The sequence below is a fragment of the Pholcus phalangioides genome, unplaced genomic scaffold, assembly GCF_987345545.1.
Source record: "Pholcus phalangioides strain wild (caught in Gottingen) unplaced genomic scaffold, Ppha-v1.0 ptg000013l_1, whole genome shotgun sequence".
Taxonomy (NCBI): Eukaryota; Metazoa; Arthropoda; class Arachnida; order Araneae; family Pholcidae; genus Pholcus; species Pholcus phalangioides.
The window spans coordinates 29,948,433-29,965,859 of record NW_028301606.1 but is presented as its reverse complement, the minus strand read 5'-3'; the positions used below and the strand labels follow the sequence as shown (position 1 = coordinate 29,965,859).

Here is a 17,427-nt window from a genome sequence, read left to right as displayed (position 1 = left end):
ACTGACTTTTTTACCTGTGCCGTACGCTTTTTGACATTGGCGTAAGTAATAAAGGAGAGACCTGCTTTTGCGAAAGTGTAGTACACAGCCGGTCTGGTCCTACAAAACTGCATGAGCACTTTAGGTGCCTTTAGTCTGATTACCGTCATTTTACGTCAAGGGGGGAAATCGAAACTTCTAGAAAGTTCTTTAAGTAATCAGTAATCACATGTAAAAATTATGTGTGATTCGGTTAAGAAATTGGAAGAGCAATAAAAAATTTGTTGACGCATGTTCGAGAGGAAACGTTTTCACTAGCGTCCTCTGTTGTTGATTTCAACATTAATATATAAATTGATATTTTATTTTATTTAGTAAAGCACCAGAAGGCATATAAAGCAGCGGATAAAAACATACAAACAAGACAAAGTTTAGAAGGGGAAACACTTTGTAAACGGAGCAAGGTCAAAGTCAGCAACGGTTGAAGCGAATCTTTAGTATGATGAGCCACACAAGTCATTACACATATTCATATACTTTAGGAATATCTTTATCTCTTTTTTTGAAAAAAATGCTGTTGTTATAATTTATTTTAATGTATAACATTAAAAGTTAAGATCAATTATAGAAAAATTATACGCAGTCAAAATATCGGTTAATACATTTGTTTTATTTTGTTGTAGTGGACGAATTTTATTCTCTTTAAAGACAGTTTGAGTTTCGATTTTGTGTCTTAAAATAAATTAGTTTTGTTTTTAGCGCCATCTATCTTTGACCTTGAATATTATTTTCTAATTTTAGACAAATTTTGACCAGATTTTTTTTTTTTTCAAACTTTGTATCGTTACTTTTATCCAAAAAATCAGTTTTTGAATAATTTACGAAATAATGGATCATTTTTGTAAGTTGTGCCCACTTATTAAATAATCGGATACGGTGAAATATTGGTTAATACGATGTTTCATCTGCCTTAATGAGCCAGAGCCATTAAAAAAACTTGATACCCATTGAAATGTATGCGTGTTTTCGTAGTTTTTATTTTTAAGGGTATCTTTTGTTGTTCTTTGTGGCGAGACTTTTTAACCGGGATATCGGCTCGCATTTGCGTCTCGAAGTTGGAAACCACGGATAACCAACTCCAGCCGACCACCACTGTGACGACGTTGAGATTTAATTCCGGCTTCTCGTTTGCCCCCCCCCCCTCCAATTTTGCAGAATTACAAGTAAACCCTGCAATTTTCTGAGGGGAGAAGACATTGGAAGCTCGAACCTCAGATTTTGAGTGGAAATTTCTCGTACCATTTTGATTGTCGCGGATTTTCCATTGGTACGTCTCTAATTAATGCATCCGATCGTTTTGTGATATTTATAAATTTATAATTAAAATTCAGCGTGATTTTTTTTGCCGTGCTTACTGGGAACGAACGCCATTTCCCAGGTAAATAAAAATGCAGTATGTTTTTTTTTATGGTACAAGTATATAAAACTTTTCTTATTATTAAAAAATACCTTATTTATAAGATGAAACTTATTCTCTGGTCACTTTGCACTTTCATCAACGGTCCATGCTATAGTAGTAAAAATAGAGATAAACGACGTTTCGCTTGTGTGCTGTCCGAGTATAGGATAATCTGTCTAATAATAATTTAGATGAAGTGTTTACCTGCCACGTGAAAAATCAAGAGGTTTGGGGGAAAAGACCTGTCTTTCTCAAATTCAGGTGAAGGCAATCGACTCATTTTTGAAGAAAAAAAATTGAGCGTGAGGGCAATCGACCTATTCCCAGTATTAATTCTTATCAGTAAATTCACTATTCATTTTAATGCAAATATACGCAAGTGTCTGAGAGACAGGAAAATTGGTGTTAGGCATAGAAGTAACAAAGACATATTTATATACTCTGCCATACATGGTGGCTTTGAGAAAACTATCAACATATTTTATTATAAAACTAATTTATTGCCTTTATTTTCAATACAAAAAAGAGTTTTGAAAATTTTGAATCGGGGTCAGTCTCATTCTTCTACGATTTTTAGAAATCTTAATCTACTTCCTTTACGCCATAATGCTCTTTTTCGTATTATTCTTTTCTTAAACCGTAATAAAGGCTTCTGCAATTTAAAAGATAATGTTTCCGAGCGAAGAACTCATATGATTTACCGTATTTCTACTTTTAGGAAAGAAATTTTTCGTGAATATTTTTATTATTTAGCTCCGAAATTATAATTTTGTGATAATTTTGTGATAATTTTGTCTCTTATGTTGTATATGTGTCTTTTTTTTTTAATGTTTCTGTTCATGTCGTATGCTTTATATGTTTTATTCATTAATTATCAAGTAAATTTTCAATCATCCGTACAGGCATCACAGCCTCTGGATGATAAATATGTTTTTTTTTAAACTAATCTAAATCTCTGTATGTTGGAAATGAATAAATTTGATTTGATACCATCGAATTCACATCAAGATCGTATGAGTTTTATATGAAAGCAACCCATCATTGTGTATAAGAAAAGCTGAGGATAAATTAGAAATTTTGTTTCTCCATAAGCTTCACATAACATGTCTTGCTCACACATTGCGTAGCATTGTAGATGAATAGCTGACCGATGACTGTCCCAATAGCTCATCAGTTAACGCCATGATTCCAACGGGGAGGGATGGGGGCTGATAGAGCACTAGCACTGGAGGCCATGTTATTTTGATTTTATTTTTTTGCACCATAAATAAATGCATTACAAACAACACTGGCAAGTTATTTTAGACATGTAAAAATCATATTTCCAGTATGTAGAGATCATTTTTTCAAATTGAGGCGAACCGAATACAAAACTCAACATTTAAAAAAATTTGAGAAGCATAAGTGTTTTTTTTAATTGTTTCTTAAATAATTCCGTACGAAAACGTTATAGTTTTTACGTAATTATTTCTTTAATTTCAGCTGGCATTATTCTGCATGTCAAGAAATTAAATATTAAATATTCTATTAATTCGAACTCTCTCCGACCTAACCTTGAAGGATCACTAAATATTTTTTTGGCATAATAATATCAACTAAGCTAACAATGAAAATATTATAATCTATTATTGAAACAGTAGATTAAGTGAGTGAAGTTGATTTTATTAGCCAATTTTTAGACAGTTAATATCGTAGCTTTTGGTTACTTTCCCTTTGCTCCATAATTATAAATGTTTTTTTAGTGCTTATATTTAAGAAATTTTTAGTGCCGTTTCGGTCTGCCTATCTTTCTTGATCATTCGTAGTGCCTAAACTTCCGGGCACTATTGATAAAACGTTCTGTTAAAGTTTCGTTTTCCAGTTTTAAGCATGATTATATGTTAGGTTGCAAATTATAAAGACTTATTTATCAAAATTGGGGTTAGATGATTTGAAAATTCATACAACCCGGTTTTAATATTTATTTGTTTTGAAACTTACTTAGGTATGCTCCTAGCATCGAAATAAACAATAATTGAAACTCTCTCTGTAGATATGGTTGAATTTTATTTCAGAATTCTACATTTAGGTTTAGTTCTTAAATAAGTTCAACGGAGCATACATAGTTCACCTAACTCATTTGATATTTCTTCTTGTATGAGAAATGCTGATTGCAATATTGTATGGAAGATGTTATGAGAACATTTCCATTGATTTATTTTCCTAGACCAGCGTGTCACCGCTGCGCTAGCTGAATCGTTATCCTGATAAGTATGAACGAAACAGCACATAAGCCACTCACAACTGAAGCCGCAAAGAAAGTGAACCTTCCACTGACTTCATCGTAACCAACTCCAGTTAATAGACTTCCTACGGCAACTCCTAAAAAGATTAACGCCATTAAAACACGTGACACATCATCAAAATGACTATAAATTTCTCCAGTGAGATGCTTTTAAACGTTAAATATATGGTGTCTATAATTAAAGTTGGAGTGTTCCGAGTTGTCTGTAGTCTTGAATATCTATCAGAAAGATAAAGATTCAAGATTCATTCATTTCGGAGCATCCTAATGAAGGAATGGAAAATATAAATTGAGAGCGAAAGAAACATTTCGGACATTCACCACTAGAAGGTGTTTTTATGTAAATTATAGTACACACGTTGATTTTTTGCAAACTTGTGACAAAAATCTTCAGCAGAACCGTGTGCATTTTTTTTTTTTTTTTTGCTAAAGGCTGACAAGGAAAGGGTCCCAAGGTGTCATCCTCAATAAATTATTAAAAAAATTTAAGTACATTCATCTCACTCAGAAACACGTAAAATTAAAAGAATTAGTGGTGCACTGCAATTATTAAAGCCACAAAAAATTACTAAAAATGACAATAGTCGCGTACTCATCGCCTCTGGCGCCTCTTGTGGCGACATTTGTAAAAAGTTTCTTTTCACTTTTTCTTTACACACTCTCTAGCTCTACTTTTTTCCCCTTTCTTTTTCTGTGCTGTACCTGATCTAAGGCGTATTTAAAGGTATTTTATAGGGGTTCTAACCTGTGATCATGCGTTGTTTGAAACTGGCCAAATTCAATCTTGGCCTTTATTAAGGTTAAAAATGTTAATATTTAATTTTTTTTGAGTGACCAATAATAATTCTACTAGTTTTTTTATACAATCGAACCCCGATTTAACGAATCGCAAGAAATCGACAGATTTATTCGTTATATCGAGGAAATCGTTAAATCGGGGTCACATTGATTAGGAGCATAAACATACTCGAAACAGCGAATGTTAAAAGCTACTTACTTTGGGGTCGCCATTACAACTTATTTCTGACAACAATTGAAAAGAAAATGCATAAACTTCAGAATAAAATCAGGATGCATCAAAAAAGTTTCTTCATAGACGTTTGTTTGATACGACCAACAGTTTTATTAAATTCTGTCTAAATTGTCATTTTTTTCGGGTACCGAACAATGCTTTCTCTTGAGATGACCCGCCATTCTTTACTTCTCAAGACAGAGGTCAAACTTGAAGTAGCTTGATTTTTTTTACTAAAATCTAAACATGCGGACAGCGCAAAGTATTGGTGTTACACCGAAAGAACCGAGACACACCCAGTCTCTATCACACAGGGTGATTTAAGAACATTGTCCCATAGGAACTGGAGTACCTCCGTAGATTTATTGAATATTAAAATTACATCGTCGGACATCACTTTTTTACTTCACCAAACACCAACTCCGGCATATCGCAATTTACTGCCATTAATGAGATGGGCTGGAAAACATCGTATCTACATCCACCCTCGGGTTCCAACCCAGGACCATAACAGCAACCTTCACGGTAGTAGACAAGCATCTTACCATCACGCCACTCGGGCGTTGTCGGCCAGTACTGGCCGCAAATACAAATTTTTATATGTGAGGAGGTGCACGTCGTCAGTGTTGGTGTTACTCCAATTTCTGAAACTTTCCCACGTGCATCCCATTGAAAGAATTACCTTATTATCTTCTTTACTAAAAAAGAAACAGATTCCTATTGCCCCACCCCCTATCTCTAAAGAAGGGTTGACGGTCAATTCCTGGGAAGTCAAATTTTCCGATTGTGGTTTTTAAAGGACGAGAAATAAAAATAAAAAAAAAAAAATTAAGGATATATATACATTTATATAGTTCAAAAAATATTCGTTGCATCGATGTTTTAAATTCGTTGAATACAAATACAAATACAACGCCACAACAGGCAAATTGCCCAACGAGGTGGTTTTAATAGGGGTTTTAACCTCTATATTCATTAGAATTGCAGAAAAAATTCGTTAAATCGAGGAATTTGTGGAATCGGAGTTCGTTAAATAGGGGTTTGACCTCTATATTCACCAGAATTTCAGAAAAAAACGTATTGGGGTCCAACTGTATATATTTCTGTGCATCTCGCATATTGGGTCAACGTATTAGACCACTACGCTACAGAAGCAAGGGCCCTCTTTCTTTAGAGCTTATATGCGCTGAACGGGACTGTACATGTACAGTCGAACCTACGGAAATAGAATCGTTACTTCTGTAGCGGCAAGTGAACTCGGCCGGCATGCGAGAGGACATTGGTTCGATTCTCCATAAGAGCAGTCGAATTTCCTTTTCTGAATTCATCTCCGCATCAGCGAGCTTGTTAAGCCGCCTCCGTATGAATGCTGGAGATTGATATCATCTTCAGACAAAACTTTTTTTTTTACAAATGCGATGATTCCGCACCAGTAGCTTTGGACTTATCGGGCCCTTGGCAAGATGCTCCTCTTCCACCATGAAGGTTTCCGTCATTTCCGCATGTTCGATCCTGGGTAAAGAATATAAGGTAACGAGTTCTTTTCCGATGAAACTAAAGGGACTACCGATAGATGGTGCCTTCGTCTTCGACCTAACTCTATCGGTAGTGAAATTGCTGAATGGCGATATGACCGCAGTTGGTGTGCGCTGAAGTAGCTTTGAGGGAGTTTAGTCTTTGAAAGAGAAAAATTTGGGGAATATTTCATGTCTTTTTGCTATATTTTCTTAAAACTTAATAATTTTGTGATGGATAGTCGAGACCGTACACAGCTGAGAAGACACGAACTTCAAGTCTAGACACCTTTCTCGGGGATGCTATTTTTTATCCAAACACACACACAAAGATTTTACTCATGTAATATCAGGTTAAAAAATAAAAAAGGTATCTTTTTCTTTTCTTTATCACGGAATTGTTGGTTGTTAGTAAATAAACCTGCAACTTCGTAATTATTATTATTATCAGATCGAAGGAAAAATTTCTTTCCAGAACTTTATTTTATTTATTTTATTTTATTATTATTATTTTTTGAAGATGTGATATTTTTGACATTTCGTTCCTCATTGTCTTCTTTATCAGATAACAGATTTTTTTTTTTTTTGTGTGTGTGTGAATGACTGAATTAAAAAAATATGGCACTCAAATCGAATTCTAGAAACGATACAGAATAAGGTCAATGCCTATTGTTATTATGTTATTAACCTCTCTGAAGGGCCATCTTGGCTTACCATACTTCATTCACACAATAACGGGACGTTAAGCCAATAATCGCCTATTGGCACCGAAAGTAAGTCTAAATTACTCGTCGTTATCACAATCAAAATGGAGTGAGTAAAAGTCGCCAACGCAATACCAAAACTATTTAAGACATTATTACCTAGCCTGTTAAGGCATTGGAGGCATTGCCTCTTAGCTAGCCTAGGTATTATCAACCTCAATTGGCATCTTCACTTCAAAGCGTGAATGTGAACTGATCTCACGGTTAAAATGTCGCGTTACAGAGAGCGACTAATCCTACAATGGTACAAATATTCAATCATCGCACTTCACTACAGATTGGAAATATAGATGGCAGAATCAACTTCATACACAACATTAAATACGCGCACATTTAAGCTATTAAGTACAGACACAAATCCCTCCGGCCATCTCACTCATTCCCGCAAGGGAGCAAAAAGGTAGTAAAATGCTCACCATAGCCCCATTTACATGTGCAATATTGCGGTAGCATTGAGTGCTCTCACTCGTTTGAAGACCGAGTTAAACTGGTCATCACCATCAGACAAACCGTGACCCCAGCTCCGCCCCTCTGAGGGAGATCAGCTACTTTACCACACACGAACTCCGGTCATATATCACCATACGGCGATTTCCAACCACGGGAGTTGGGTGGGAAACGAATTCTCCATCTATCGTTGGTCGCCTATATAAGCTGGTCCGTCTCAGGAGACGTGGGCCACGGTGGGAAAATCCAACGACGTGCAACACAGGAAAACCGCCCGCACCAGGCCAGACAGAAACAAGCCAACCACCAGCAGGACTCCCCCCCACAATTTCCATCCCCTGCACCCACACTTCCCCCATTTTATTGTACATAAAATGACAGATCAAGTATATACATATGAGCGAACATGGTCTGGGCAGGTTCGAGACTTACCGAAAGAGAGGTCGTCTTGCATTTACCATTCGAAGGTGGAAACATGTGCAACATACTCCAGCCGACCAGTATAAACCCGCAAGTCGAGTTTTACTTTGGTCCACGTACTTGGGCTTACTTTTTCAAAAACGGAGTACACTATTCATAAAGTTTTATACTTTTACTCAACTTCTTATACATAATCAACTCTTCACTTGTCAAATTTTTTGAAAAACGGACATTTTGATCAAGATACGTCAGTGTACGTGCTTGTATATGTGTATCAGACGTCAACCTCTCTCTGACAATAATGAAAACTGAATGATTTTAGGGCGTCCTATCTTAAAAATCTAAGAGGTCGTGATCTACAGTTCGGGAATCACTACCCTAGGGCATGTTCTCATAAGGTCCTCGGAAGCTGAATCTCAGGCATTTTTTCCTTAGAAAGGAATTTCTTTCTCACAGGGGCGTAGCCAGAAATTTCGTTCGGAGGGGGACCACTTTCATTTTGGGGGGGGGGGACCAAAGTGACAGAACAATGGATTTGGCCATCTTTTTCCCTTTTTTCGGTCATTTTCTCACATTTCGGGGGGGGGGGGACCAGACCCCCAAGTCCCCCCCCCCCTCGCTACGCCCTTGCTTTCTCACCATACGTTAGTCAAACTTTATTAGTGAGCGGGGAAGAGGGGAACCCCGAAATGTCCTTTTTAGAGAGGTTTTACTGCATTGAGAAACTTTTGAATACTTGAGTTGACCAAGTTATTTCTAGTTCACTGAGGGTGTCACCGACATGGTTTGAAATATGGTCTTAATTTTTGGATGGGAAGTCAACAGGGATTGGTTTAAAATTCAGATTTTTAACCAATCCGCGTTGATATCCTATGCAAAAATTGTGACCATGTCGGTGAATATCACCCTGATTCGTGAAAAAAACAAACATATATGTTCGCAGCCACTCACCAAGACCTTCGAAGAGCCCTCCCAGTATGCCCAGCATTGTGACTTCCGTGCCAGGCGGCGCATTTGTCTTCGCATATGACGTCATACTCGCGTAGAAAACTGCATACGTCAACCCATGAAGTAGCTCTATTGGTAGAGTATACCACGGATTTTGCAAGAGTGCGTACAAGCTAAATCTCAACGTGAAGGCAGTGAAAGATCCAATGAGACAGTTGAAGTGACCAAAAGTCTTGATGAGATACCCCGACAGGAAAAAGAAAGGCATTTCGGCACACAAGCACTGCACGCCAACCGTCAACCCGAGAAGGAGCTGCGACGCACCCAGATCCTGCAGGTACCAGAATTTATAGTTCCAGAGCATTCCAGTGAGCCCACCGACGATGAAGACACCCATCGCGAAGCACACGATTTCGGTGGAAGCGAAAATCCGGCCGACATCTCTCCAAATAGAGGTCGAAAAATTGACGCTGGTGATTTTGATGAAACATAACACGATGAGATCCAAACACGTCAACGCAACCATCAAGTAGAATCCTGGAAAATAGTTTATTTTATCGGAACCTTTGGAAGCTACATCGTTCAGATATCCTGTCAAGAATGAAATCGATCCCCAACTCAAAGTCGCCCACATCCTCTGTTTACCGAACTTCTCGGTGTCGCCACCGAGCGCTTCGCAACAGGCCGCGTCGCTCAGGCAGAACATCGTAGCTGACGTGGTGCCTGCGATCGTGGCGAACACTGAGAAAGTCCAGAACTGATACGTCGTGTATATGTTGACGACACTGTCATTGGATGAGTTCGAGCAAGTGCCAAGACCGGGATTGCAATCACGGAGAGATACCGTGAATTCTGAGCACTGACATATCGTATAATTGTCGTTTAAATATAATTTTTCAACGCTGTTGAAACTCGAGCTTGATCGGCAATGAATATCAGTGTTCAGTAATGAAGCACGTGTTACACTTTGCATGTCTAAAACGATCCCATCTTTACGGAGTGAAATATTTGTTCGGAAATGTTTAGAATCGTCAGTCGTTGTAACATCACAAGCTTCTAAGCAATCACACGAGTCATTTACCAGAACATCATGCTCCTGATGCACAGAATGGCAAACGTGACTCTCAGCTGCCGTAAGAGATTGCTCTAAGCAGTCTCTGTCATACTCCGAAGACAGGTCGGAAATGCGACATACTGATCCGAAGCACTTCAGTACGGCGAAACTCGCATTCCCCGTATCCGGTTTGCTCTTGGAACCAACGGGAGGAATGAATGGGACTACCAAGTACGACACTGATGTCAGGATGATGAGTACAGCCATGACTGCCTTGAGATTCTTGAAATGATCGACGATCGTTCCAAATATAGGCTTCGAAAATAATATGAGAAACGGCTGAACTGTGTATGCGACACCAACGGCTGTAGCACTGAGTCCGATCTGCTTTGCAAGTAGTTGAATGTACGTTATGACGCAACCTGTGGCTGTCAAAAAAAAAGAAATAGAAAGTTTGAATTAATTAGTAATTTCATTACATTCTACAAAATGTCACAGATTTTGAAAGAATTTCAGAAACCATAATTTATTGCGTATAATCTGCACATGAAAATTTCTTCCATCACAATAATGAAATTTTAACTTCCTTTACGATCACGAACGAAATATTTCGTCCAAAGGCCAGTGAAATAAATTCCATCAAGTTCCCTGTGTTTTCTTTCCTCTCTCTTCACCATCGTGAACCTTAGCGATTCTTACGAGCGGAAGTTGTTTTTTTTTTTTTTTGCTGCGTTCTTTCTATACCCCTGCGCTTTCCCCCCCCCCCACATATAATGTATCGGTGTCGTGCCCTGTGCGACTGTGCATGGTGCGACCTGTGCCATGAGCGGCCAAAGATGGATATCGTCCTGCCCTGAGCGACCAAATCGATTGATCTATCTTTGTTTCTCTGTAATGCTTGGCAGCACTACACATAACAAGCATTACAGAGAAACAAAAAACTTCACGTCAGGTTTCACTACACGTACACGCACATTCCCGCATGAACCGATTCGTTGGGGGTTCCGCGGGGGAGGGAGGGGGAGGGGGGTGCATGTGTGGTGTAGCAGTAGTAGGTAGGGCCTCCAAAAAATGGCTCGGGGATCCATGATGTTCTTAAGTCAGCCACCTCGTTGGGCAATTTGCCTGATGTGGCGTTGTATTTGTATTTGTATTTGAAAATAAAATGCTGTAAATTGAGATGATATCACATATCATCTATAAATGTATCTGTCTATATACACGTGTAGGAGTGAAAAAGAACACGTAGTTTCACGGTGAAAAGAGGAATATACTTTATACCTACTCTCTTATCTATTTATCTCATTTTATTTTTTCTTTCCTTTTCTTCTATTTTTTCCTGTTTCCCCTTCTTCCTCCTTTTTTCTAAGGTGCGCTTAGGTTAGGACAAGGTTACCAGATTTATCACCGCAAACGTCGAGAGATTATCCAAATTTTTTTTGCCAAAAACTTGTACGCGAAGGGCTTAAAGAACAAAAGGGGGTTTGTCATATTTTTTTTCGGAAAAACTCCGATTTGTCTCATTCACAATCGTATGCCATCTATAAACCATTAAAAAAATTAGTTTTTACTAATTATTTGAAATATTTATTTCCATTCGAATCACAGAGAAAAAAAATCTGCAGAAAATATACAATGGTGTATGGGCTTTCCTAAACTGTTTTCTCAGAAAATATCTCTGCAACCATTGACTTTAGAAGCACACTTTCAATTACCAAAAGTTTTAAAATAACACGCAGTTACTTGAAATCTCTAAATTTGTTTGAGGGAAAGTAATACATGAAAAAATAAATAACTTTTTATACAGTCTTCCTGTGCTAAAAGTTTCAGTTATTGACATGCAGATCTCACTCCGAAAAGTCTTTTGCAAAAAATATTTATCGAGATATTCAACACTTTACGATCGTCGGACTATTACTTCCACAACAACGAGAAATTCAAACAAGCTCTCTCTGTTTTCTTTCCTCTCTCCTCATCATCGCGAGGCTTTGTTTTAACTCTACGATGTTGTTTTTTTTTCCATTCCTTTTATTTCTGTAGAATTTTTAGTGTTTTTCTTCCCTTATATGATGTATCTTTCAACTATTTGCATATAAGAGCGACAGAGAACAGGTAAGGTGCGGTTGAAAAGAGAAATTTACTTCGTATACCTACTCTCTTATCTCTATCTTCTCTATTATCTGTTTTTATCTATTATACTGTGTTCCTTCCATTTGTTTTTTTTTCCTTCCTTTTCCTACACTTTGTTTTTTTTTCTGACGTGTGATTGAGTTAGAGCAAGGTTACCATATTTATCGCCCATTCGTCAAATACGAATTTCTTGCCATTACCTTGTAAGAATAGGGGTTAAATGTAAAAACACTATATTGTGGCAACTTATGACTGTGGTGACAATTTTTCATTTGCTCAAAAGTTGCCATTTTTAGGGACTGTAGACAAATAGAATGAATTCAACCATTTTAGTTTTTTATTCACAATAAATAAGAGTTACATTTTTTGCCGATCATTTTGACAATTACAGAATTTTCAATATTTTGAATTTGATTTAAGTTTTGCTATTTGTGAACAGCATAAAGTCAGACATTGCAACGATATCCGTTGTGAAAACATTTTGGGACAGCCTGTATAATTCGCACTAAGACATATTTTTGACGTATAATCCACGGATTACACACAAGAAAATACGGTAAATCCCTTAAAAACTAAGGTATAATAATGAAGGAATGGTATATGTATCGATTTATTATCATGGGAAGCTTTGAATCACATCCCTCTGCCTTCTTATTTCGCTCATTAGTTTTTGAAATCGTCGAAAATATTTGCTTGAAAGGAATCAAAAATCCTGAAATTCTTGATCAAATTAGTGAAATATTGATTTATACCATGCATGTGTATTTATACATACTCTAAATTAATTTTAGAGTACTTACCATTTATTTTTTTCAATTTATATATATATATATATTTTATAAATTCTTTCTAAAACTTGAATATAATACTTACCTCCGTAAAATAAGAAAAAGTGCAATTTAATGGGTAAGAGCTTCCAGTCGATGCATGATGGGGCACAGCACGACTTCTCGACTTCATTTATCTCCTTGTGTTCACCTGAACCATCCATGGTGATGGGAGTTGTAAAGCTGCTTGTCTTGCAATGAGATGTTGAATGAAAATAATTTAACAAATTTACTAAACACGTGTGTGAAAATTGTATACGGGGTTGTGTAAGGGTTTCCCTGTGCCACCTGTTACTGGTGAATCGTTGATCATAGAGGCGTGCATTGAAGTAAATAAAGTATCCAAATAACGTGTAGAACTCAGATACATCATTCATATTGCGAGGAGTTGTATAGTTATCATAATATAAGAATTAACTTTCTATACGCACCCTCCCCCCTGTCCTCAACAACCAAATTAGAAAGTTGTTGCCCTATCTCTCCTGAGCCGAAAAAAAAAGAAATTCCAAGTTTCAAGTGAAATATTCGCTGAGCTATTTTAAATCAAAAATTGCTTGAAAATTCGGGAAGAACAGCATATATATAAGAGAAAGAAGCGTTGTCCTTTAGAGTTTTGTGTTCTTTCCCAATATTTGAATTCAAATATCTCAATGAATATTGCCTTTAGAAACGTGGGATTTCTTTTGTTGGTCTCGGGAGAGAAGGGTAACAACTTTGTAAATGGGATTTTCGAGGACAGGATGTCGGTATTAAAAAGTTAATTCTTATATTTTGATAGCTATACAACCCCTTGCAATATGAATGACGTATATCTGAGGTTTACATGTTATTTGGAAACCGTTTCTAATTGAAAGCATGCCTCTAGAATCAACGGTTTGCCAGTAAAATGTGGCCTAGGGACTTTCTTTACTACCCTGTATACTCAAGTGAAGAATATAAGAAATCAATATATAAATTCAAATGCTTAAATTTGTCATCACCATGTGACTTAAGTTCCATCACTAAGTTCAAATAAATAAACTCTAAGTGTTAATAAACACTTAGAGTTTATTTATTTATTTAAACTTCTGTGTAGGTCTTAGAGAATACGCAAAATACTACAGTCTACACAGAATACGCAGAAAATAGCTTGTGTCATTTATTGTATTTAGTTTGCAAATGGATTTAATACCTGCGTATTTGAAAAATGTTCCTCCAACGAAATACGCAGTCCTTAGGATAATTCACTGAATTACACACTCTTTCTCGGATCTTCTGCTAACACGTGACAGTATTAAGACTACTAATCTCACTCCCTTAAGGTTTCTGGATGTCTCGTATTTTAAAGAAATCTGTCAGTGCCGTAAAAATTTCAAATTGAATGAGAAAAGGTGAACCTACTTTCCTTTTTACAAACTGTAATCACGAACTATTATTATTGTTATTATTTTCGGGACGAAACCACACTAGCGGCCGAAAATGAAACTGAAAACTAGAGAAATGGTCAAACAAGGCGAATAATCAAGTGAAAGCCTTTCTTAGCTCGGCTTTGTGTCATACATACAACATTATGTACAGAGTATACTGTAAATCCTAATTCGGCTTTTATCTCATCAACCACTCATCGTAGAAGTATGTTTCTAATTTGAAAGAATGCTCCAAATATGTTCAAAAAATCACTCTCTACCAGTTTCGGGAGAGAAAATACGGTGAGTCATAAATTTAAAAAAAGATCTAAATTTTTATATGGACACGTTGTCGTCCAACCGAAAATTTGAAAGTTGTTGTCAATTATCTTAAAAAAAACATTTCTAAGTGCGCAGAGATATTTGAATTCAAAAAACGGAGAAAAGTTGAAAAGAAAAAAATGAGAGAAAGGAGCTTTGCCCGTTAGCTCATGCTGTTCTTTCCCAACATTTCTCAAATTTTGAAATAAAAGAGCGACATGGCAACAACTTTCTAATTGAAAATCTGACGACAAGAGGGAGAACCGTAAAAAAAATTGATATATTTTTTTATTTTACGACACAATTATTTTATTCTCACTCTTGAAGCCGGTACAGAGTGATTTCTGAACACTTTTTAAACATTCTTCATATTAGAATCATGTATCTGCCTTAGGCCGGTATTACACTATAAAAGTTTGGTAAAAGTCCTTTTATAAAACTTGAAAAATGCAGCCAATAATGTCACCGATTGCATTTTCTAGAATGTAACCAATAACCTTATTGGTTAGATTTTTCAAGTTTTATAAAAGGGATTTTATCAAACTTTTACAGTTAATACCGTCCTTATAGATAAATGCAGAATTAGAACTTACAGGATACCCTGTATATATTTTTTTACTACAGTTCAATTTCATTCTCATTCGGAATAGTTTTTTATGCGTAGGCCTACTGTACCCTCTTCGCTTTCGAACATGCATACCAACTCAAATGGTCCTGATAAAGATATCGACCCTAATTAATTATATATTTAGTTTTTCTTTTTAAAAGACATTTTGACGTACAAATAAACACAAATAAATAAATAATTTTAATTGTCAGTTTTGGCTCTCTCAGGTGTGAAGAGGTATATGACATATATTATATAGGAACGTTTCAGTATTTTATAAAATAATGGTATGACACGGCCGTCAAAATTTGGATATCTGGTAATCCTGCCTGTGAACGACAAAATGGATTGGCACCTACAAGAAGTGATTATGAAATACTTGGCTGTCATAGCAAAACAATAATAATAATAACTCACTGTTTCGATCCGGGAACAAACTTAGAATGCATGTGACCTATTCGCCAGTCCCATAATACCTCAGAAGTTATTTTCGTTCTCTTCAGTGTTACTATAACTAGAAATTTCGCCATTAAAAAGTTGACAGATTACGTAAAAATGAAATATCAGTTTGTGATCTTATCGTGTTAAACGATAACAAAGTTTTTTTTTGTTTGTGAGGAAAATACTTTTTACCTCCAAATTGTGTGCAAAAAATACATTTTGGAGTTTGCACTTACACATAAAATAATGACCGGGGGGGGGGACAACGACGCACGATCACGTGCACGTTACTGACTATTCATTCTTCTCCAAAAGTAACTTTTTTATTGATAATTTGCATCATCATTTTCACCAGATAACGGAATGAGATAATGATCACAAACGATTCTTTGGGTGATACCTGAAATTTCCAAATAAATTCATTAAAACTGTATAAAAACCATACTTTTGCAATAAGTATTAATAATTTTTTTATATTGATTTTTTTTAATATTGATTTTTCTTATTTTTATTTATTTATTTTTTTTACCTTTTATCAATGTTTTTTTTCAGACACCGTTTTAGGCAATTTGCCTTTTGGCGCTTCTGATTTTGAATTTGTATCTGTATATAAAATAGTTCGGTGAATCAGCTATTTAAAACTAAAATATGGGTATTTCGTAGGGTACTATACCGGGGCTGTGTGGACGAATATATTACCCGGCATGCCCATGCACGTAAAAAGTTTTGGACCACACGTACATATATTTTTTAAACACATGCCCGACAGATAGCAGTAGCTTTCTATTTCCCAGCATTGGTGATTTTTCAGCAATTTTAGTGAAAGTTAACTTGGCAACTTTACTTGTCTTTGACAGTTTTTTGGAAATGTGATCGGCAATTTTACTTATCTTTGACTATTTTTTTAGCTGTAATCGGCAACTTCCCTTGCCTTCGACTATTTATTTTGTCTATGATTGGTGATTGCACTCGCATTTTAGTTTTTTGGCTGCAATTGGCAACTTTACTTGCATTTCACAGTTTTTGGCCTTAATCGGCAACTTTACTTGCATTTGACAGTTTTTATGGTGATTATACTGGTAATACTCTATGTATAGATCCCAATTTCCCATTTCCCGTAGGAAATATGGTCAGCTTAGGTATTTATCGAGTATTTAGTTGGTGTGTATTGATAATTTTTCTACTGGAACGAATGTTGCTGGCCTAATGGAACCCCCTTGGTGGGCAGGAGCTACCATGCTCAACACATTTCACCGGGTACGCATACCTACGCATTCCTAGAAGTACGCAAGCTTTCCCCGCTTTCCAAGGGGGGTATTATACCTTAAACGCAGCACCGTGTGTTGGTTCAAGGCCCCACCAACATGGTCCCACCCGGGCACAGTTCGGGGACCTTAAGTGTGTAGGGGGCTCGTGGTAATGATATTTGTTGCTACGATTCTGGAGAATAAGTAAGGAAAAGGGAAAACACAGGAACTTTTCGAGCTGGAATCCCTAAACATGACTTAGCAAGGGCTGCTACGATACTGTTAAGACGGCCCCTGCACGAACGCATTTCTAAGGATAAGTATGTCTACTACTCGTTTCCTAGGAATATTCGAGGTTTGAAAAGATTGAGAACCATTGTCTTGAGACAATATTTAATTTCCGCGTAGAGCTTGCTATTCTTATGGATTGCGCTACACTGTAAAAAGAGGAGATAATGAAGTCATTCTCTGTTATGCTGAGTATTGTTGTGTCCTAAAATTTAAATTTTAGACTCTTTTTTTAGTATAAGGCTGAGCTGACCACTCGATACGGCGAACAGTTGCAGCAAAATTCTTCGAACATAAAAT

The 17,427-nt window shown here is 36.5% G+C and overlaps 1 protein-coding gene across 1 annotated transcript; it reads right to left on the bottom strand.

The window, feature by feature from the left end:
• Positions 1-3,468: 3,468 nt before the first annotated feature.
• Positions 3,469-15,676, bottom strand: LOC149078944 (major facilitator superfamily domain-containing protein 6-like). The gene is made up of 4 exons (XM_089240525.1): positions 15,569-15,676; positions 12,885-13,029; positions 8,831-10,309; positions 3,469-3,799 (listed from the first exon to the last, which is right to left on the bottom strand). Exons 2-4 carry the CDS (start codon positions 13,000-13,002, stop codon positions 3,654-3,656), a joined length of 1,743 nt encoding a protein of 580 aa, XP_089096651.1. The 5' UTR covers positions 13,003-13,029; positions 15,569-15,676; the 3' UTR covers positions 3,469-3,653.
• Between the last annotated feature and the right edge of the window lie 1,751 nt (positions 15,677-17,427).